The 22,451-nt window shown below is 31.1% G+C and overlaps 1 protein-coding gene across 1 annotated transcript in view; it reads left to right on the top strand.

The window, feature by feature from the left end:
• LOC129217666 (kinesin-like protein KIF21A) overlaps window positions 1-22,451 on the top strand; it is an 80,347-nt gene that overhangs the window by 13,588 nt on the left and 44,308 nt on the right. Inside the window, exons 3-12 of the mRNA XM_054851994.1 lie at window positions 1,723-1,765; window positions 3,383-3,565; window positions 8,974-9,030; window positions 10,036-10,125; window positions 10,996-11,127; window positions 12,470-12,646; window positions 14,194-14,309; window positions 16,909-17,104; window positions 18,709-18,898; window positions 19,487-19,553. Coding sequence (XP_054707969.1) covers window positions 1,723-1,765; window positions 3,383-3,565; window positions 8,974-9,030; window positions 10,036-10,125; window positions 10,996-11,127; window positions 12,470-12,646; window positions 14,194-14,309; window positions 16,909-17,104; window positions 18,709-18,898; window positions 19,487-19,553 — 1,251 coding nt within the window. The remainder of the gene's footprint in view (window positions 1-1,722; window positions 1,766-3,382; window positions 3,566-8,973; window positions 9,031-10,035; window positions 10,126-10,995; window positions 11,128-12,469; window positions 12,647-14,193; window positions 14,310-16,908; window positions 17,105-18,708; window positions 18,899-19,486; window positions 19,554-22,451) is intronic.

Raw genomic sequence — 22,451 nt, 5'->3', positions numbered from 1 at the left:
TGATTCATGTTTTATTTTCTTCGGGCAGACCACTACCTCAAATTTTTAGTTGGAAATGAGTTGCCTAATTTTCAGCTTAGCTGTAGGCAATTAACCTCAAATTATATCCAACAATAAGGTAACGTCACATTGTTACGAGCAAGGTCGAATCTGGCTATAAATATGCAGACCGGCCATAGCTCGAGCGCACTGCTACTTTTTCTTTCACTTGTCTCCTCGTCTTGTGTTGTTTGTGTTTGTAAATGTGTTCGTCCATGTCATCATAAGTTTTTTGCTACTGGCCTCTCAGGTGAGGTCTGATCTTTTCTGAATGATTCACTGCTGATGTCTTTAGTTTTGGAAGCGTGTGCTGCCATGACGTCTATAAAAGTGAAAAGTTATAATTAAATTTAAGTGGGTCGTTTGGTCTCCGAGGAAAAAGGATCGTGTCCATCTTCGATATTTTTTCCCTGATATGGTGAACTTGGCTCATAAGGTGTGAACTGACCAGCTTGCAATTCTGGTGGAGATTGCGATGCCGTCCATCTACCTGTGGGGATTCACTATGGAACATCGACAGGACTTTTTGATACCTGCATGGACTTATTGTAAGATCTTTTTAACATAATTTAATTTTTCTTCGGAGGACCAAATTATTGTATTGTAACCATTTTTAATATATGTTAAATAAATGTTTTTCAGTGTAAAGAATGATTCATGTTTTATTTTCTTCGGGCAGACCACTCCCTCAAATTTTCAGTTGGAAATGAGTTGCCTAATTTTCAGCTTAGCTGTAGGCTATTAGCTCTATAACCTCAAATTATATCCAACACTATCATCTATCGGTTACCTCACCGGTTACCATTTTAAGCTGTTGATTGGAGCACATGATCATTAGCTGTCATGTGATTAACTAACCGGTCGCTACCGGTCGAGCTCGCCGATTGTAAGCAATATGTTTTGGTAATGTTTACCATCCAGGGAAAGGCTTTATTGTGACAAGGCTGAACTCGATCAGGTTACTGAACTGTTTTACTGGTAAGACAGTCATTTTAGGAGAATGTGATGAATCAAAAAAGTGGTTGAAAATCAACGCTGTCCACTGGAGTTTAGTGTTAATTCACTTGAGTTATAGTTAAAATTTCAAGTATCAAAATATCAGCAAACAGGCAATTGCGCCGTTAAAGTGTAGAAGAGTAGAAGCAATTTTGTCCTGTCATGCCTTGACGGGCAATTTCCTACAGTGGGTCGGTGGACGCCGGTTATTGAATCAGTGGTTTATTGAATCGACCACTTTAATGAATCAAATCGACAAAAACAGAACAAAATCCATCTTTATTGAATTAGCCGCTTTATCAAATCAGCCACTTTATGGAATCAAAACAGTAAACGTGATTCATATAAGCGGCAGCCACTGTAGTCTTTAAATAAGCAGCTATTATATTACCTGGCGCAAATAGTACTAGTTTTCTTTTGCATTTTTATTAATTCAAGAGGGGACAAAAAAGTCATTGCTATCATTTTAAATGTAAATTTCCAAGTAGGTCTGATTTTAGATGCTGCAGTTGACAGTCAAGAATTCTGATTTTTTTTTAAGTTTAGTAGCATAAATATATGGTATTAATCTGAAAAGCTAATTAAGACTGCGTTTTTCATCTTTACATCTATGATTCATATGTTTATAATTTTATTTGATTCCTTTTTAAAAACTATGTAACTCAAAGAATTATATTTCATTTGCAGTTGCTTTGATGGTTACAATGCAACCGTATTGGCTTATGGACAAGTATGTAAATAATTATATATGTTTTGCAGTATTTCATGTTTTCCTTTTCATGAATAATTATGTTCTGTACAGCAGTTACGATTTTTCATCATCACATCTCTTTGTCTTAAAATATACATGTTATTGCCTTCTATCATGAGTGCTCATATGGGGGGGGGGGGGGAGGTCAATGGGGGCTCAAGGCTCCTTCCCCCTTAGAAATTAGATCTTCCTTGCTTTTAGTACTTTTTTCTTTGCAAAAATGTAAAAACATTTCTTCTCCTACCATTAATGAATAAGTTCTTAAAAATGGCAAATTTTAATAACTCTAATCTACTGAAATCGGTTTCTATGGGGGGAAAATATCCTGTTAAACTAAGGGGAAAATGTCTGAGCCCTTAAAATGTTGTGTATGGGCGTCCATTCCTTCTGTAGGAACTCTATCCATAATTAACTCAAAGAAATGGAAGGCAATGGTTTTGTAATATTTAAAAATAACCGAAAAAAGCTTCAAATGTCAAAAAGTATCTCTTTATGCAGTTGAATTAAATTTATGATCCCATTCAGGACTGAATTTGCATGGAGCTCAGCTCTTGCATTTCTTTTCTTCAGCGAAAATTAAAAATCACAATATAACTTTCTCTGTCAGGACAAGCACAGCGATGAGGTATGCCACCTAATGGCCATAATTGTCGTCGTTTGATTTCTTGTGTTTACGTTTTTCATCATTTGTGTTCATTTTTCACACATCCTCGTGATCAAACATTTCAGAATTTGCAGAAACCTGTTCTACTGAATTTCCTGCAGTTTTTCTGCGAGTGTTGCAGTTTGGATTGAAACTGAAATATAAGAAAGCAAAAAATAGATTTTTCCTGCCGCTCTTCTGTAACCAAGTTGAAAAGAAGTTGTTCAACACCTATTTATTGTACTGTTAAAATACTGCAAATTTTTCATTGTGTACCTTCCCTTTTGTGGAATCAAACCATATCCTTAGTCTTCAATAGTATATTATAAAATGTTCCTATACTGCAAAATGTAAGTGGTCCCACTGATACTGGAAAATTCACCTACTGTATTCTTTTTTTTTTTTTAAATTTTAATGAGTAAAATTCAAACTATTTTGATATTAGTTAAATGTAATAAACTGAAAAAAGATCATAAAGCAACGAATTATTAAATTAAACTTTAAAAAGTACTTCGCAAAATATTTCCTCCCCTTCTTTTCCCCACTTTCTTCTATATCTAATGTATAAAAGAAGAAAGTATTGATTTTTTTTTTTTTTTGAATTTGTGATCATCATGAATATTTGTTTTATTCCTTCTTGATGAATTATGCCATTAATATGACAGGAATGGACATCCGCATTGGAAACTTTTTCACTTCCGAGTCTTAATCATTTCCACATTTTTAATGCAAAATTCTTAATGCTACAGTAATCTAGTCTTTATCCTAGTGTAGGATACATGATGTATCAAAAATTTTCCATAATCTACGGTCATCTTTCTGTTTGAAAACCTCATCTTTGGAAAAGAATGAGACAACATTTAAATCTGAAAAAAATCCATGTGAACTAAAGCACAACTTGCAAATGTGAGTTGGAAAATGAAATTTTCTTAACAAAAAATAAATTTATTCAGACAGGATCTGGCAAAACATACACAATGGGTACTGGTTTGGATCACAGTTTTCAGCAAGACGAAAGGGGAATCATTCCACGAGCTGTGGAACACTTGTTTCAGAAGATACATGACATTCAAGAACAGGAAAAGAAAAAAGGAGGAACTCCTCCCGAATTTAAAGTGAACGCTCAATTTATGGAAGTAAGACATGTTTTATGGTATTTTATGCTATTTTATTTCTCTTTTTAAGATAAATTCTAAGTACTATATGTTTATTACTTTAATTGCCTTCATTTATTTTAACTATTCAATATGTCATAAAATCTTTGATCAGTGTTAAGAATAAAAATTAAATTTTGGCATCATTTTAACATCTAGGATCTATGCATTAAAATGAACAATCTAGGTGCTGATTTTAATGAATAAATATACGTGCATCTGAATTTAAAAAAAAGTTTGATGAATTTAAATGCTATATATTTCTAGTAGCATATTCAAAATACCTGTAAAATATGTACAGAAGAAAATTATTTTTTCAAAAACAAAATTGATTGTATTTGGAAAACTGTACAAATTTATTCTTCTGGTCAATCGTAGATCTTTAATCACAATTTGTCGGGAGAGAAAAGCTTTGATGCTAAACTTTAGGCATCCAATTTGGCTCCTTGGTTTGCAAATCTAAGTATGAAATCAAAATTTTTGGTCTCAAGATTCGGCTAACAACTTTTTTCTAACACAGTCTTGACACCTTCTGTGTAGTGCCTCGATGCTTACTTCTTTACTTGGTACTAGCTGCATTGCCCGGCTTTGCCCGGTCTACTTTGAATATAAAAATTGTGTCAAGTGACGTATGTTCAACAATCAGGCTCAAATAAAAGAAAAAAAACCCCATCATGCAAAATATTCCCTCCAAACAATGATGACAGATATTAAATTACTTTTAAGAAATTTAAAAGAGAAAGATGGATTTAAAAAGCGTAACCATGGAAACGCAGAAGTAAAATAAGTTTAAGAATTAAAAATGAGAAAGATGGAAATAAACAATGGATTCAAAAAGCGTTACCGTGGAAACGGAAAATAAAATGGTTAAAACTTGTATAAAGAACAGATTTTTGAACTTCATTTAATTCGCTTATAACTTTTTTTCTAATGGAGATACAGGGTTAAACTTTCGACCATAGGTCTAGTTAGATCTGGAGTAAAAAAAGCCGCTCTTTTCAGTTTTGTGATAAAGAAAACTGTGGGACAATCCCTTCACTTTTTATTGATAGATTTAACGAAGAAAGTAGTGCCTAAATTTCAGCTGAGCCTAAATAAATTCGATTTAAAAATGCAAATAACTTCCGTCATGATTAAGTTAGATAATTGAAACAAATTGCGTAGAACGCGGAAAGTTCTACTCTTTCCAACGATATGTAATATTAATATGTGCGAGTAATTTTTCACCCCCATAATTGGGAATTTATGAAAAAATTGGGCCTAAATTGGAATAAAAAAACGAACTATTCATCTAATTTTTTCGAGCTGGTCTGTAAACCTTTTCAGGACTTAAACGAACAACCTGTGAAAATTTCATCGAAATCGGCCGGGTAGTTCTCGAGTTTTGCGAGTTCAAACACACAGACGCTTTTTAGGGACTTTATTTTATACTATGTAGAGAAGTCACGTTTGTTCGCAAAATGATTCATTATGTATTGTAATTTCCTCCCTTGGTTGCACCATTTTGTCACAGAAAAAAAATTTTACCTTTAGATTTTTGTAGCATTTAGATTAAATTTAACTTTTCTGTTAAAGTAAATATGCTGATTAAGAACTTTTATGATACTTCTTTTTGTTTTCAAACAAATTGTTCAAACATTTTTGGGCCATTCTACAAAAAACGGGCTTTTTTAGGTCTAGGGTACTTTCAAAGATATTTATTTTTAAATACTTTTTTATGAGATTTAGAAAAGTATAACAAATTTTGAAAATGATCAATACAAATTAATAACGTTGTAATGTTTTAAATGTTTTTTTTCTCTGAACGGAGGGATACTTGTATGCCTCCGTTACGTGTCCCAACATATTTCTTCCCATGTACTTTTTCATTTATTTACTCAGTACAAAAAAATATAACAGATTTAATAGTGAAATTTGAATCATTTGATGTTTTTTAAATAGGTTAAAAGAATCATGTTATAAAATAAAAAAATATATAGCATTGATAATCTTTTGAATCACTGTCACAGTATTTCTTGTATCCTCCGTTCAGGATTTAATTAAGTAATAGAATTTCCTATAGACGGCAGTACTGGCAGCTCATTACCGAGGTTTAGACTCACAAGTTAGTCCTTTTCAACTCTGGGTGTTCAGAGTGAAGCAAAAGGACTTAGTGTGAAAGAATTTCAGCATTATTGTCTTTGAAGTCAAATAGGTCCTTAACTTTGTGTATCCTACATTCTTGATCAAAAAAGGAAAGAATTGTTTGTACAAAAAATTTTTTTATAGTTAAAATTGAATCACTTTTTTAAAAGTAAATTCTGAATAACATGTTGTGTTAACCCTAAATCAACACAATGTGCATAGAAAAACATAAGTATTTGTATCATCCGTTACAGTATAGATGTAACGGAAGATATACCATCAGAAATAGAGCATACAACTTTTTTTTAAATCCATTTTTAGAAAGATTTGTATATTTTAATCAGTTCAAATAGTGTTCCTCGTACAAGATGCAAGTTTATTTAAATGAAAAGTTTAAAAACATTTTAACCGTTTAACCGCCGAACTATTGACGGATGATCAAATTAAGAGTAATTTTTTGAAATTATGTCTATTTGTGTCTAGTAAATACAGAAATAAAATAAAATTTCCAGAAAAAATTTTTTTACTATGATTTTCAGTGTGTTCCATTTTTGGAACATTGGCGTTTTGCATGAAGTTTTTTTTTTCAGAGAATTTTTTTAAACTAAGAGGTTTTGAATGCGGTTTTTATCTTAGCATACTTTATTGCGGAAAAATAATATTTTAAATTGCATTTGTGTACATATCAGAATTCAGAAAATCCAATACTGAAATATCTAATGCCCATCATATGAAAGGAAGCATTGCTGGTGAAGTCGTTTGTCGCAATGGAAACATTTCTTAGTCGTATTTTTTTGCACACCGCGCAACGTCCTTGGGATGCAGATACAATATAATGTCCGTCAGACATTCTTGACCGCTTATGTAAATGACAACGAGGCCCTAGAGGACTTTCCACTCATACTTTTCTTCTTAGGAGGTGAGTTGTTATTTCTCTTCGGAACTCTAAATGCTTCATCTTGACTTCGTGTAAATCACAATGAAGTAACCAACTAGCTACAACTGAAATATTCAGCGCATTACTAAAAAGATTCCCCCACCATTTTTTACTCCTCAAATGAGGTCTGTAGCTCCCTAAAAGTTTATCAAAGACGTCCACACCCCCCATTCCTTCATTGTTTCTCTTGATAAGATGAGGTTGTGGCACATCTATCTTGCATTTCTGCACATTTGAGTAACATTTTACAGATGCAAGTGGATCATGTGTATAACAATTAGATGCTACTGTAACCACTGCATTATCTCTCCAGCTGCACATGTACACTGATCCATCAGATCGATAGTTAAAATTTCCGCGATCTTCTTTAGAAAGGGCTTTTTTGGATTTCCGTGGACAATGGCCAGTTCGGTTTTCACGAATTGTTCCTGTTGCTCGTACACTTTTTTTTTGATAGTTGAGAAATTAAGTCATATGATGTAAAAAAGTTATCAAAGTATACTTCATGCTTAGACGTGTCAGTCAAAACTGATAATAGATCATTTACAACTCTGGATCCTAATTGCACATCAGGGGATCCTTCTTTTTTGCCTGAATAAATCTCCATGGAATGTGGGTATCCACTTGAAGAGCACAGCATCCAAATTTTGAAGCCGAATCTTATTGGTTTTCATCTAATAAACATTTTACATGAATGCCGACCGTAGTAGGGAACCATAGATTCATCTATGCTTAATTTTTCATGAAATACACCAAATTGTTGAGGCTTTTTACGCAATTCTTCGTAAATAAGGAAAACTTTTCTTAGTTTGTCATTTTGTTTTAATTCATGGTTGTCCATCAAATGAAAGTTGTTTTTTATTTTTCGAAAACGATTTTGAGGCATAACTGTTAGTACAATTGGCCCAGATGTATCTTCTGCACTGCTCCAATACATATCTTCAGAAGGAACAGAATGGTACCCACTCAATAGCAACAAACCAAAAAATTGTAGGATTTCATCTCTCTCAACATCTATTCTTCCTCAGTGATATTGCCTAGTTCATCAGGGGGTAATTGGCATATATCTACATCTGACAAATCCGAATCTGACAATGTCTCTAAATAAGCCACAGCTTGTTCTACAGTAAGAAATCTTGTAGACATTTTTTAACATTTATGAACAGTTGGTATATGTCAAACAGAATTTCGTTTCGCCCGAAAACAAAGCTAGCGAATTATTGAACTGCATTTAAAATATGAAGAATAAAACTCTCACTAATATTATTTTTTATTATTACGTGACAATGCAGCTGTCCGAGCAGGTGTGGATTCGGAACCATATAGTCCGTCAAACAGAAGACTGTTATTATTTTCTTTGCTAACAAAACGTCATATCCTTTCAAAATATAAACTTACTTGGTTTTGCCAACATCTACATCAGAGTACATTCAAAATGAGAAAAAAAAAAGAAACATATATTACGAAAAATGAAATTTCCCCTTGGAAGTCGAACGATTTACTTCTTGGAAATTTGACTCCCTAAAAGCGCCAATGTTCCAAAATTGGAACATGCTATTTTGAAGGGGTACACCTTTCGGAAATATCATTGTACATTTCTACAAGCATTTTAAAATCATACATTGAAGTATTTTTCACAACTATAATAAATATCATCACATTTTCTGAAAAAACCAATTTTTGGTAAATTTTATAAGAAAAAGTTGCAAAAAGCTAAAAAAACACTCATCTTCGAAAAATCGCAATAAATAATTGAAAACATATAAACAATCAAGCAGAAAATCAAAAAATACTTTGAAATAAGACTAAACTGTGTTAAAAAAACTTGTTTATTTTAACGTTATTTCTTGGGAAAATTTTCACTTAAATATGATGTTCCATTTTTGGAACATTGGCGGGTAAACGGTTAAAAATATATTTAATATCAGTTACCCTCTGTTCATATCCAAACTTTTGACTACAAAAGAAAGTTACAAAATAACCAATAAAGAATGTGACTTACTATGTGAGAGTAAAAAGGTGTCTAAAAGGAACAATATAAATTAACACTAAAAAAAAGATTTTTTTTTTTTCAGAATTTTTGAATTCCAACTTCAAAAACCTACTTTTTTTGTATAGTGACCTTTTTAGGCATTAATGAATTCTAATTTTTTCCGAAATTAATTTTCAATTGCTCACAAGGCAGATTGAGTCAACTACATTATTTATGAATTTGCTAGGTTTTAGGGGGAGATATTTTATAAACCTACAGAATTGTTATGTTCTTAAATGTATATTGTGTGTCTAGTATGTGAGAATACATTATGGATTTTTTTTTCATTATTTCTAGCTATACAATGAAGAAATAATAGATCTTTTAGATTCAACTAGAGATATGGATAATAAGGTAAAATTTTGCATACATAAAAAATGTATCTTAATAAATTTATTGTTTCTTGTTGCTTTTTATATACTTTTCCACTTGTGTCCGTGCTAATTTATTTAGAAATAAATTATTCTGTTATTAATACTGAAATTTTAGACTTGCATCTGGATAACACTATGCATATTTGTTACCTACTTAAATTTGTTTTGCAATGTTCAAATTTATTATAATCTTCTCACAGGAATCATAGTTTTGTTTAAAAAGCCTTTAGCTTATTCAAATTAAGAAAGTCATAAGAACTAATCTTCATTTCTCTTTCACAGTACATAAATTTTTTTTATTTTGATTGTACTGTAAAAGCTCTAATTTACGATCAAACACGAAAAAAAAAAAGTTTAACTATTGTTAAAAAGGGTGCCTGCATCTGCCAGGAATTGAAACATGTTTATCAAATGGAAGTGCATTCATATCTGTAGGGTGTGTGTTAAGTAAAATTTCACCAATAATTGTAACTCTTTGCATTGCCTGAATTCATACTTCCAATGTTTTGTGTTCGTTTTTGCTCATACAGCTTATGGAATCTGTCTTAGCTCATTTTTTGGGTTCCAAAATAGACTATCTAAAGCAGTCCCAAAAGTAGATATTTTATAAAAATGACAAAAACAGGTCATTTACAAAATTGATTATGTAAAAATTATTTTAACAACAGTTTAATACAGATCTGATATTTTGAAGTAATTCCAAGCAGTTGAAGAAAAAAATTAATAAATAAAAGATGCATCTTATAATGTGGATTATGGAAATATAACATGGAAAATAATGTGATGTATAAATAGTGTGGAAATATGAATTTAAAAACTGTATTGCATTCAACCTTTAGAGCCTATGATTATACAGCATTTGTACCAAAAAACTGTTTAAAATTTGTTGTGATTTAATCCAGCTCATGGTTTATTATTTTAATTTACTTAATGTGTTGTATTTATTTTTTGTAACCAACGTTTTATATTTTTGCCTTGTATTTAGAATCGAAAAATCATAAGGATTCATGGAGATTCCTTAGGCCAAATCTATGCTGATGGAGTTATTGCTCAATGTGTCACAAATGTACAAGAAGTGAGTTTAACATTAGTATCTTCATTTGAAAAAATTTCTCAATGTCTTAACTTGAGTAAACCCCTAAAGTAATAGAACATCTTAGTAGGACATCTTAGTAGAGTACCTTAATCATTTGATGATTTTAGTATTTCTTGCAGTGTTGGCATGTATCGGGATCAAACACAATTTTCATTATTATTACTTTTATTCATAAGTGATAGTACTCAGGAGGAAGTTTGGCTAATATTTGGATGCCTTAATTGCCAAATTGATTAACTCCGCTTTAAAAAAAAATCCAATTTCTGCTTTAATAGTGCTTTATTAATGATTAACATGTGAATTTTTATTAAAGTTTTGGTTCAGTACATTTCTGACCATGTGATGGCAGAAAATGTAACACGAGAGCCAATTTACTTCTATGGATAACACCATCTTCTTCATAACTATTCTCTACTTTTTGTTTTATGGAGTTATGGAGTCGATTTGGCTAGTGAGGCATACATTTTATGGGAGATTTGAACTGTAATGTTCTTGATTAAAAATTAATGTTTCGAGTTGATTATGGCTGGGGGCTTTGGTAAAACTATTATATTTATTTGGGAATCTATTAAAATAATATGTTTTCCTTCAAGAATAAATAATTCAGGACAATTTCTTTATTAAAATATTCTGAAGACTAATTTTGTTGGACTCTAATGTTATTCATGTAGAGATATTATTGAATCGTTTTTACCTATTTTTTACAATAATTTTATATGTGTCTGATTGTTAAACAACTCAAGTTATTCCTAAAAATTATGTGATAACAAATTACTGTATTTTGAAAAATAATTTAAAAAACCTGCTCCTGAAATGAATCAATGATAAATATGATCTCTCGTTTTGTAGGCTCTACACTGTTTAAAAATTGGATCCCTCTCCAGAACAACTGCTAGTACGGGTATGAATACTCAGTCTTCCAGATCACATGCAATATTTACACTCCACATAAAACAACAAAGATTAGTTAAGTTAACAAAGGTAAATATCAATGCATTTTTTAAATTGATGTCCTGATTGTCCTCCACAACAATACCACTTCCACAAGTGTTTTTCATGAATTGGAAATCAGAAATATGCCTCAGAAGTTTATTCACGTGTATTTTCCCACTTGTATATTATATGAATTAATAGGAATTTAAAAAATATTACTTTTGAACGTTCCCTCATTCTTTTAAATGCAAAATGTCAGGCATTCTAATTGTTAAAAATCTTTCCCTGTCATCTTTCGTTTTATTTGTAGTAAGCAAGTTTTTTTAAATTGATGATGAGCATTATGGTCTTCACTCTGTTTGTGCATTTCCTCGACTGAAATGAATTTCACTCCTCTCACAAATCTTAGGAAGTATTTTCACACCTTGTAAAAATCCTAGCTTTCCTTGACTCATGTCTGAATGATATCACATTTATCGGATTATCTGAAAATCTCGGGTATGGATCTTTGTGTTGCAATCTTTGTTTTGAAAACGGAGCGATAGTGACTCTATTGTTTGATAACTATCATCTAGTTGCCTGAAAATTATTTGCTTTTGTACAGGAATATCGGACAGTCACATTTTAAAAAGCAGCTGTTCTCCAAAGATGTTTTGCATTCAAAAAAAAAAAAAAAAAAAAAAATGCTTTAGAAGCACAATTAATCCAAAACACTTTTGATGACCTGACCACTTTGTGAAATTTTGTCATTATAGGTTTACCCAAATTAACATTCAATTAAGAAATATGCCTAAGTAGAGCTTAGAATGATATTAGCAAAATAAATGTTTATTCACCTATCAGATGTATAATTATAGTCATAGGTATATTTTAAAATGAGATAAACAATTGCTTATGGAAAAGTTTGATTAAATATTATGTGCATTGATAAAGAACAAATTTATAAGTTTTTTACATCTTTATTACTGATTAACTTTTAGCGTAATTTATGGTTTATTTTAAACATATTTATGTGTTTAGAATGAAAATTATTTTTTGTGCTTTTCTTCTTTAAGCACTAATGTTTATTAATTTAAGAAAACCTTAAACTGTAACAAAGGAAAAATCTCAAAGCTTTGGTTCACATTTCTTGCATAGAACTTTCGTTTATTGTTTTTAAGCACTTTTTCCACTTTTTTTTTCTAATAATCCATAGCATAAAAAGTTGATTTCTGATATGAAATTTTAAATATTCAAGTTTTTAAAACAACCAACTATTCAGAAACACAGCTATCTTGATGAATCATTCAGTATTTAAAAATTTGCATGTATATATAATACACATGTATGTTTTGGTAGTCTGTTTGTATGTATCACCCACAATAAATGCTCCTTTATATTATACTTTTAGGCAAACCGTGATGAGACATGTAATTCATCTATACATGAACATTTGGAGTCTCTGAGTGATTTTGAAACAGTAACTGCCAAATTTCATTTTGTTGATTTGGCTGGTTCTGAGAGACTTAAGCGTACTGGTGCTACGGGTGATAGACAAAAAGAGAGTATATGTATTAATTCTGGCCTGGTGAGTTCTTGTTTTCTTTAATAAAATATCATTTAGCATTTCAAAATATGAAAAAAATCACTGGAAGTGCAAATACTACATATGTTTCTATAGCCTTTTAATTTTAGTTTAAAATGTATTTTTTGTGTTTTTGCTGCCTATAGTACGTTTTATGTGTTGTAAAATCTGGTCTGGATCCAAAAGGGTTGGGTTCATGATTTCTACCTTTACACAACCAAATGTGACCTTATATGATTGTTTGGACTTATATTGAAAAATTCACTCCAGCCCCAGTATTTGTGCCTGATTATTGCACATTGACTACAATGTTGCTTTTTCTAATAATGACTTCCTCCAAAACCTGAACCTGGATCTTCCCTTAGATGAAATACAATTATTTGTGACATCTTATCAAATCTGTTGGCTTGTGAAACTTAATTAAAATTCCTTAGTTGCAAGGCAATAAAAATGGATTTCAATTATGTTTCAAAAAATTGCTTTTAATTTCAAGAAGTATATTAAAACAAAGGAATATTGTTCTTGATAATGATCAAGATTTTTGTCATTATCAAAATGCTGTAATGCATAAAAATGTGTTACTATGGTTTGAGTTGCCTGTTTTAAAAGACCATTTACTACATAATTCGATAATATATTTTCATTTACTAATGCTGATTTCCTCCCTCAATATTTGGTTAGTAAAAATGTTTAAGTCAAGTGTATTGTTTTTGATTTCTTATCGGCAGTTCTCATTGGTTTATGAAGAGTATTTGTATTGAAAATAAGAGTGAAATCCTGTTACTATAACCAATACAACAAAATATCCCTTTAAGCAAAAAAAAAAAAAAAAAGCCTTTATTTTCTTGCCACCACATTGCTTGAATTCCATTACAATAAAATCTCAGTTACAACAAATGAAAATTGCAGTCCCTTGAAGTTTGTTGTAATGAGATTTCACTGTACACTGAATCCTTTAAGAAGAAAAAGATAGAGGTATAAGGAGTTATTCTTTTGATTTTAAGATAAATTAGAATTATTTTGGATCTTGACAAAAATTATAGTTTGGTTATGGGTATTATAATCACCAGGGGCGTAGCTAAGGGGGGGGTTTTGGGGACAAAACCCCCCCCGAAAAGTTAGTCTCAAAAAAAAAAGAGAAAAAGAAGAGAGAAAAGAAAGAAAAAAAAAAGGAAGAAAAGGAAAAAATTCCAAGCGATTATATATATATATATATATATATATATATATATATATATATATATATATATATATATATAAAAGAAGTAACCCCCCCCGAAAGTCGGGTCTAGCTACGCCACTGATAATCACCAAGACAAACCATCTGGGATCCAAATGCAATTTCTCCCTTCTGTGGCAACGAGAATAAGGCACACATGCACATGTATGTCACACATGCAGTGTGTGAATAATTTGTATGTCACACATTGCATGTGTGACATACAAATCGCTAATGTCTTTTGTTGTAATAAATTTAATAATCCTGTTAATATCTTTTAATTTTATGAAAGTAATTAAAATATCTGCAAATAAAATATTTTTATCTTTAGCTGGCTCTTGGCAATGTCATATCAGCTCTAGGAGATAAATCTAAAAAAGCTACTCATATACCATACAGAGACTCAAAGCTAACTCGCCTTTTGCAAGATTCTTTAGGGGGCAACAGGTACTTATACTGTCATTTATTAAACTGCAATTTGATGTTGGATTCGTTAGAAATTTAGGTTAAGGTGTATGATGTTCATCTTCCTTTTAACACGTACTTTCTTGTTTGTCGGCAAAAACTTCATTGATAATTCATATAAACCTCTTCAGACCCAATGCTAACTTTGAATGATAAATTATTATCATTTCTTTTTTGTATTGATTGTTTCTAAACACATAGAAAGGTACAAAAAAACTGTTAAAAATTTATCATTTTTATTTTGTGAAAGTATGGTGGACGATCAACACTAATATAAAGTTGATCTAAAGCAGTAGAAGGAAGATTGGAATGAAAACTGATGATTTCACATGAAAAAACAGGAATTCAGTTGCATGTTTAATAATTTTCTACTATAAAAATAATAAAAAATACAGGCACTTCCGATGGGCATGCATGCTTTTTCTTCCTTTAGAAAATGCTGTACTCGTTTTTTAATTGTAAACAGGCTATGCATAAAAATTTGTCACAGAAATACTATTTTACAATACTATCAGCTATTTATAAAAAAATTAATTAATACTTTGCAGCGTTGACACATATCATTTACCCTTTTTGCACGTATTGTTTTAGTGTCTTCTACAGGCAGCATTGAGACTGAGGAGGTTAATGCGAGTTCCCTGTTTGTGTTTTGAATAAACAATATAAATTGTTATTTTGTTGTTGGTTTCACTCATTATTTGAATAAAAATTTCTTTTATGCTAATAGAACAATATTTAATACAGTAGGCGCCACTTAATGTGATCACTGTTAATGTTATCATTCGCTTAATGTTATATATCAGAATCATGAAGTACTGGAACATTTGTATATTAACACATGTTAAAGAAGTCGGATATTGTAATCAGTGTCTTCGTTTATTGCTATCATTTTTTCATAAACTTTCAATTTTTTTCCCTTTTGTGTTCTTCAATTAAAAGAAATACAAAAGCAAACCCTGACAAGTAGCTTCCAGAAAAACAAGTTCCCTTTTCATCAGCAAAGCTGACTTTTTCTACCTGCTCAGTTATGCTAAAAACTTCACTCTAAATGGTCAAACATTTTAGCCATGGAGAAAAAGTGCAAAAATTTAACTGTTAAGAAAAAAATTGACATTTTAAAACGCTCTGACAATTTAACTGTGATGAGTCAATGAAATGTGGAAGAACAAATAAACATTTCTCAGCCATTACTTTGTAAGTTACTCATTGTGACAAGGATGAGATTGAAAACAAAATGAAGCTAAATGAAAATTTGAACAACAGGCAAAACCATGCTGGAGAAGATGATGAACCTGAATCTACTTTGAAATTGTGGTTTACAAATATCAGGGAAAAGGATGTGTTTGTTGTTGCGGCAAAAAGCAGATCTTGCTTTTTCCCCGCAAAGGTGCCTTTTAAAGGACAAAAAAGACTTTGTAACATCAGCCTGATGGTTAAATCGAAGGAAAAAAGAGCTATTCCATTCTGCTAATCTAGTAATTTATAATTTAGAAATCCGTTTAGTTGAGTTATTGTAATTTAGATTTGCAGTTGTAAGAATAAATGCTTCTTAATTGAAAAAATCAACATTTTATCATCCATGGATTCGTTTTGGTTATTGTTATCAAACTATGTTTGTCCCTAAGTGATCACATTAAGCGGTGCCTACTGTATGGTTAAAACTGAAAAAGAAAATTTTTTTTTTGATTTCCAAATTAGGAAAATCACACTCATTGTGTACATTTTTATTGTTTCAGTTCCCATGACATTTTCTTCATTCAAAATTAAAATAAAATTTTCTTCTTGAAAGAAGTAAAAATTGTTAAAGGACATGTTTTGTTTTTAAACTGTTCAGTATTTTTAAAAAGTGTTTATGGAAGTTAGCTCTTTTACAAGTTTGCTCCTTTTTCTATAATCTTTATTTTTTCTATTCTTTAATGAATAACACATTCATAAAAAGATGTTGCAAGTTATGTGCTTTGCAAAAAATTTAATAAATTGAAAAATTTTGTGTGCCTATGTTTTAGTGTAAACATTATTGCAATACAACTGCTCCCAAGTTTTTTTTTGCTTTAGTGATGCTCTAAAGTTATCTTACTTATTTATTGTTTCATAAAAACTTGAAATAGAAATATTTTAGAATATTTGTATAAACGCGTCATAATTCGTAGACTATTAACATCTTTTTGGAGTGGTTTTTAAGTACAAGAGATGTAATCACTTGCTTCAAGTTTGCTAAGCCTAAGATGAGCAGGATGTGACTGATTTTATTGTTGTAATTTTTGAAATATTGTTCAAACTTAACTTTTAATTGATTGCGATGTAAAGTTTTCTGTCCAAATTGTATCAAGTATAATAAATAAATGATTAAAAAACACTTATTACTAGTATTTTTTGCTGCAACGTTATTTTGAATTTTTTTTAAATTCTGTCGAATAAGGAATGGCTAGAGATAATAATGTAAAACTCACCTGTTACAAGAAATTGCTTGTATATGTTTTTAGAATGTCTTTTAAAATGACCTCATTTCTCACCTGATCTTTCTGAAAAAAAAAATCTTAACTTTTTTTTATCAAATTGCATATAACTTTTTTTTTTACAGTCGGACACTAATGATTGCTTGTGTTTCGCCATCTGATCGAGATTTTGTAGAAACTTTAAGCACTCTTAAATATGCAAATAGAGCTAAAAATATCAGGAATAAAGTCATTGCCAACAAAGATAAATCTAGCCAGACAATAAGTGCTTTGATCAAACAAGTTGAAAATTTGCAAATAGAACTGATGGAGTTCAAGCAGGTGTGTTATTTATTGCTTTTAATTCTTACTCTTCACATGCATACAGCTTGTCTCATTTTTTTAAACTTTTTTCTTTTATTTTAAATTTACAAATATTGTTTTCTACAAGTGCTTCAAAGTGCTTCATTTCAGTGATCTGTTACAAAAGGCCATTTAAAGTGGTGTTTCAAAGCGGGGTTCACAGACCGTTGGAGGTCTATGAGCTCATACCATAGGCTCATACATTGCTAAAAATTTATAAGAATTGATTTTAATAGAAAGCTATTGGGGGGGGGGGGATTGATTGGCTAATATGCACCAGAAAATTACTGATGAATTTTTATTTTCAACCTGAAGTTACATTCAATTAGTGCTGATATTTCAGTAATGAGACCCTGTGAACCGGGAGCTGGATCTATCCTTTAAACACTACTTGTATACGATCCCAGTGGCACAGCAATGGGGGAAGCTTTGGTGTTAAAGCCGATCTCAGAACCCTTGGCTTGAAAACATATTGCCAATCCTAATCTGGTGGTTTTATAAACATAAAGACTGATGACCAAAAACCCCACCCAGAAGGTAGTTTTTTTGCTGCGCTTCTGTATGAGCCAGTATTGGAAGTGGACTAAGTTAAAACATTAAGCATATTCTAGTTTCAGGCCTCTAGGAGGCAGGGTTGTAAGAGTTTCGGCCAATGGTGGTTTTAGCTACAGATAAAATCAATTTTGTCCAGTTTTGGCCATTTGGCTTTGATATAAGAAATGATTAAGTTTAAAATCAAAATAAATGAGTACATAAAAGAAATTTGGATTATCAATCCCATAATCAGTCACTATTCATTATTTAAGTAAGCAGTTAGTTTTACATCCTATGCAAGTAATAAATTACAGCATGTTCCAAAAGATTAATCACATCATAGGAGCACAATATATACTTGTTTCACAGTTTTATATGCACAAAATAATTTCAAATTTAATTGAAGTACAGTTGGCTCTCTGTTTAACGACGCTCTATTTAACGACTGCTGTTCACAGTCCCATATGGTCCACTTTAGTGTTAAAAGCATCCTATTTAAGGACGCTTTCTACTTAAGGATGATTTTTTGTGGTCCCTTAAAAGTTGTTAAACAGAGAGCCAACTGTATATTACTTATTTTTTAATACATTGAATACATGTTACAAGTTTTGCCATTAGTTTATATTGTAGGTTGCTTAATATTCATTATACAGGAGTGTACTTTGTCTTTGTTGTGAACAATTTTTAATGTTAATATAAGAAAAGTTGCATTTAAATCATAAAATTAGTTTTAAAAATTATTTCAGTTGTGATAAATACACATCCTGTTTCTTTTAATTATTCATTAAAATGTGCAACATTATGCAGCTAAAACTAGAACCCTGTTGGGGGGAGGGGAGACAATTAATTTTTTTTAAAGAAATATTTTTTATTTCCTTTATTTACCAAAGGTTAGTGATTGTAATTAAGGTTTAACTCTTTCTTCTAAATGTCTCAGTCAAGATTGTTAATTTTATGCTCTCTAAAAAACATAATTGATTTAATTGTGTTTATTTATATACATTAAATTCCATTGTTTTATTGCTTTATAAAGGTATTTATTTTTTTAGGGCAAAAGAATTATTGGTGATGATGGTGCTGAATGTATAAATGATATGTATCATGAAAATACCATGTTGCAGTTAGAGAACAGTACGCTTAAAACCAGAATCAAAGCACTTCAAGAAACTATTGATAGATTAACCGCCAAAAATACAATGCTTCTAGTCGAAAAGCAGAGTGGAGATTGGATAACAGGTGGTGGGTATTGAATTCTTAATGAATGTCATTGATATGTATTTATTTATTTTTTGTTTATGATTTAAAAAAATTCTTCAATTGTTGACAATTTTTTTAATCATAAATAAGTGAATTTGTGAATGCCTTAAAAAGCACGAAACATGTTTTTGGATGCACATATTATTTGCCCTCATGTCCCTGTCATCAAAATATGGTGTTTTAAAAGTCGCCAAATTTAGCAAGTTTTGATGAATAATCGAAACACCTTTCACTCTTTGCAGATGGAGGTCCTGCCTCATGAAGACTGAAATAGTGTGTTACCTTCAATTTCTTGGCCGGTTTTAAAGTTTCATGCTTTTCTTAAAATTTTGGCAGATTCTATGACCTTATAAGTCGATGCCAGTGGCACAAGAGCAAATAATGTTTGCGTCCAAAAAAATCTCAATACACTGTGTTGATTTTTATCTGCTCAAACGTTTTTCATTATTCAAAATGTAAATATGTCTACAGTTTAGCCCATGTCTTGAGTATAATTTAATAGTTGTATGTAGTTTTGTTTATTTGTGCAGCAATAGTAATTTTAATTATTTTACTTTTTTTTTCTTGTAGGCAGTGACTCTAAATCTGACATTTCAGCCGTGATTAAGGCATATGTTGAAGAAATTGAATCCTTAAGGTATGGTTATTGCTGCCTGAACTTTTTTCATTTTGTATTTAATGTTCAAAGAATTGATGTAAGCAAGAAACTCTCAAAGACTGGTATCATGTGCTTTGTCTAATACATACTTGAAGTCAATGACCTTGGACAGAAACCTAATGACCCAATGATTGAGACAGTACATCATGTAAATCACTAAATCTGTGATAATTAAAAATCCTTACAATAATTTAAAATAAGTCTCGTAGCTGAAATGAAGTTGTTTTGTAAAGTGTGGTCGAAAAAGAATTGCAAGCCCAGAATTCACGTCCATTGTTTTGGTGTAAAATGCAATGTAAAGAACACTCAGCATTTGTAAATTACATAAAACCCCATCGACAACAAATAACACATAATGTCATGCTCTGGTTAGAACCAGGGTGGCTGAGAGCCATGTCAGGCCCTTTGTCACTTTGGTCGTCTGTCCCCCTTCCCCCATAGAACTTATTATACACTGATTCTAAGCCGCACCTCTAGTTTCTAACTAGACTGACATGGACTCTCAATTTTAATGAAATTTAATAGTAGTTAACAATGCACCAGCAAACTATTCAAACATCCTTGAGCCTAGTACAAGACAAATATACTTACACAATACCCTGCTTCTGATTAAAGTTGGAAGCTTTTTTTTTCAAAAAACTATTATTGTTCATTGACTAAAAAATCGCCCATCAAGGTATGACGGTGAAAATTGCTTAGACATTTGAATGAAGCAATTGCCTGCTTGGTGCTATTTTGATAGTTGAAATTTTGACCCTAAATTCAGTGAATTAACCCTTAACTTCAGTAGATAGCATTCATTGCTGACCACTTTCTCGTTTCTTCATGCTCCTAAAATGACAGTCTTACCAATAAAACAGTTAAGATACCGGATCCTGTTCAGCCATGTCAAAATAAAGCATTTCCCTGCTTGGTCAAACATTACCAATATCAAATTATCATGTCGTGGGAAGAGTTTCATTGTTGATGATGTCAGAAGCATTACTCGATCATTCGCTGTTACATGTATGAGGATTATAAAATTATGATCCAATAAACTTTGAATTAAACACCTAAAGGCATTACGTGCCAATGAAAACACATTTAAGAACAATAAAAATGGGAAGAGACATCGACCTACTATGATTTTTGAAAGCATTAGGCACAAAGCATATTTGTTGGTGCCCCCCCCTTCCCCCCCTTATACAATATAACAGGGTTCGTACTGGTCATGGAAATCCTGGAAAGTCATGGAAAAAAAAATAACAGAATTTCAGACCTGGAAAAGTCATGGAAAATTGAAATTTTCATTGAAAGTCATAGAAATTTATTTCAAGTCATGGAAAAATTTCCTGGACAAAGAGAAGTGAACAGTAGCTAAAGGAGCATTATAAATCTTGAGTGATTTAACAGTATAGCACATAAAAGCTATTAAAAGTTTAAAATTGAACGATCCAAAAATCAATCTGAATTTTGAAATCTCATTGCATCCACTTCTATTGCAGCCACTTGCCATTTTTTGCAATGTGATTTTAGTGCCTGGACATCACTTATTTTGAATTTTCTGTTATTTTCAACACTTCTTATGTATCATATTATTCTGTAGTAGCAAAATTTCTCATTCTTAGTTTTGCCACGCCCACTCAAAAAAAAAAAAACAATTCAATTGCATGCGAGTTCGATTCCATCACTCGTAAGAACTTTTTTAATTTATTAGAGTTTATCTTAATTTGTTGAATGTTTTAGAAAATAAAGATCTTAAGTCAGGCGATAGAATACAGAAAAACAGGAATTCTAGTGACCTAAAACAGTAGTGCCCAAGATACGTCACCCAAAACTAAATCATGCGACCCACTGCTACGTTCAATGTTGAGAATTAAACGTGTTCTGGAATTTCTGAACCTATTAATTTATATGCATTTGAAAATATGCAAATTTGTAAACAGAACAAATATACTTTTGAATCGGAAGATTGATTCATTACTGAATGGTTTTTTCAAAAAAGATCTGGTTTAGAAACATGAAGAACTAAACTATGTGGCTTTACTTCAAAGAACCAAAATACTGTCAAGTTACGTGAATGATTAAAGGCACTGTTGGCACTAGAAGGTAACTTTTGAAGCAAATTTATTGAAACTTAGTGATGACTCATTCAACCTTTGTCCCATTCAATGTCATTGTGCCTGTTTAAAAAAAAAAAAAAAAAAAATCAGACAGTTAAGCATCATCATATTTTCTTCACTGTATTTTACTTTACTTAAATTTATATGATGAAGACAAATAAGAAAAGTTTAGTTTTTAAGTGTGCACTTATATTTTCTCCATTACATGTAAGTGCTCCAATGAGGCTGTGGCATTCATACAGACGTTTTGCTAATGCTCATTTCCAAATATTACCAAGTTTGAGATTAACTAGTACTATTCTCTTCATGTAACGAGGTCATGAAAATTTTCATTGAAGTCATAAAAAAGTCTTGGAAAAGTCATGGAATTTTTTCATCCAAATAGAGTATGAACCCTAATATAATGAAGTAATGAAATATTTTGGGTTTTGGAATTTGTAAATAGTTTTTCTTTTCAATTAAATATGTACATTGTACATCTTGCTTAATTGCAATATGAAATTACTTCAAATTGTTTAAACTTTAGGTACAGATTTGGTACCCTGGGCCTGTGCTCCATGTGCCCATGCCTTAATCTGGTCCTGGGACGGGTAGTTAATGCTAAGCATGATTGGTTTGGGACATAACGTGAGGTGAATATTATAATTTAAAAAATAAAAAAATAATAAGTTTTTTGCTAACACTGTAACTTTTTATTGAGGAAGTAATTTTGGTTCTTTTGTCTGCTTCAAAACTGATATGCATTAATTATGCATGGGTGATTTTCATGTAAGCA

This window comes from Uloborus diversus, chromosome 2, assembly GCF_026930045.1.
Source record: "Uloborus diversus isolate 005 chromosome 2, Udiv.v.3.1, whole genome shotgun sequence".
Classification (NCBI taxonomy): Eukaryota; Metazoa; Arthropoda; class Arachnida; order Araneae; family Uloboridae; genus Uloborus; species Uloborus diversus.
This window is presented reverse-complemented; position numbering and strand designations above follow the sequence as displayed.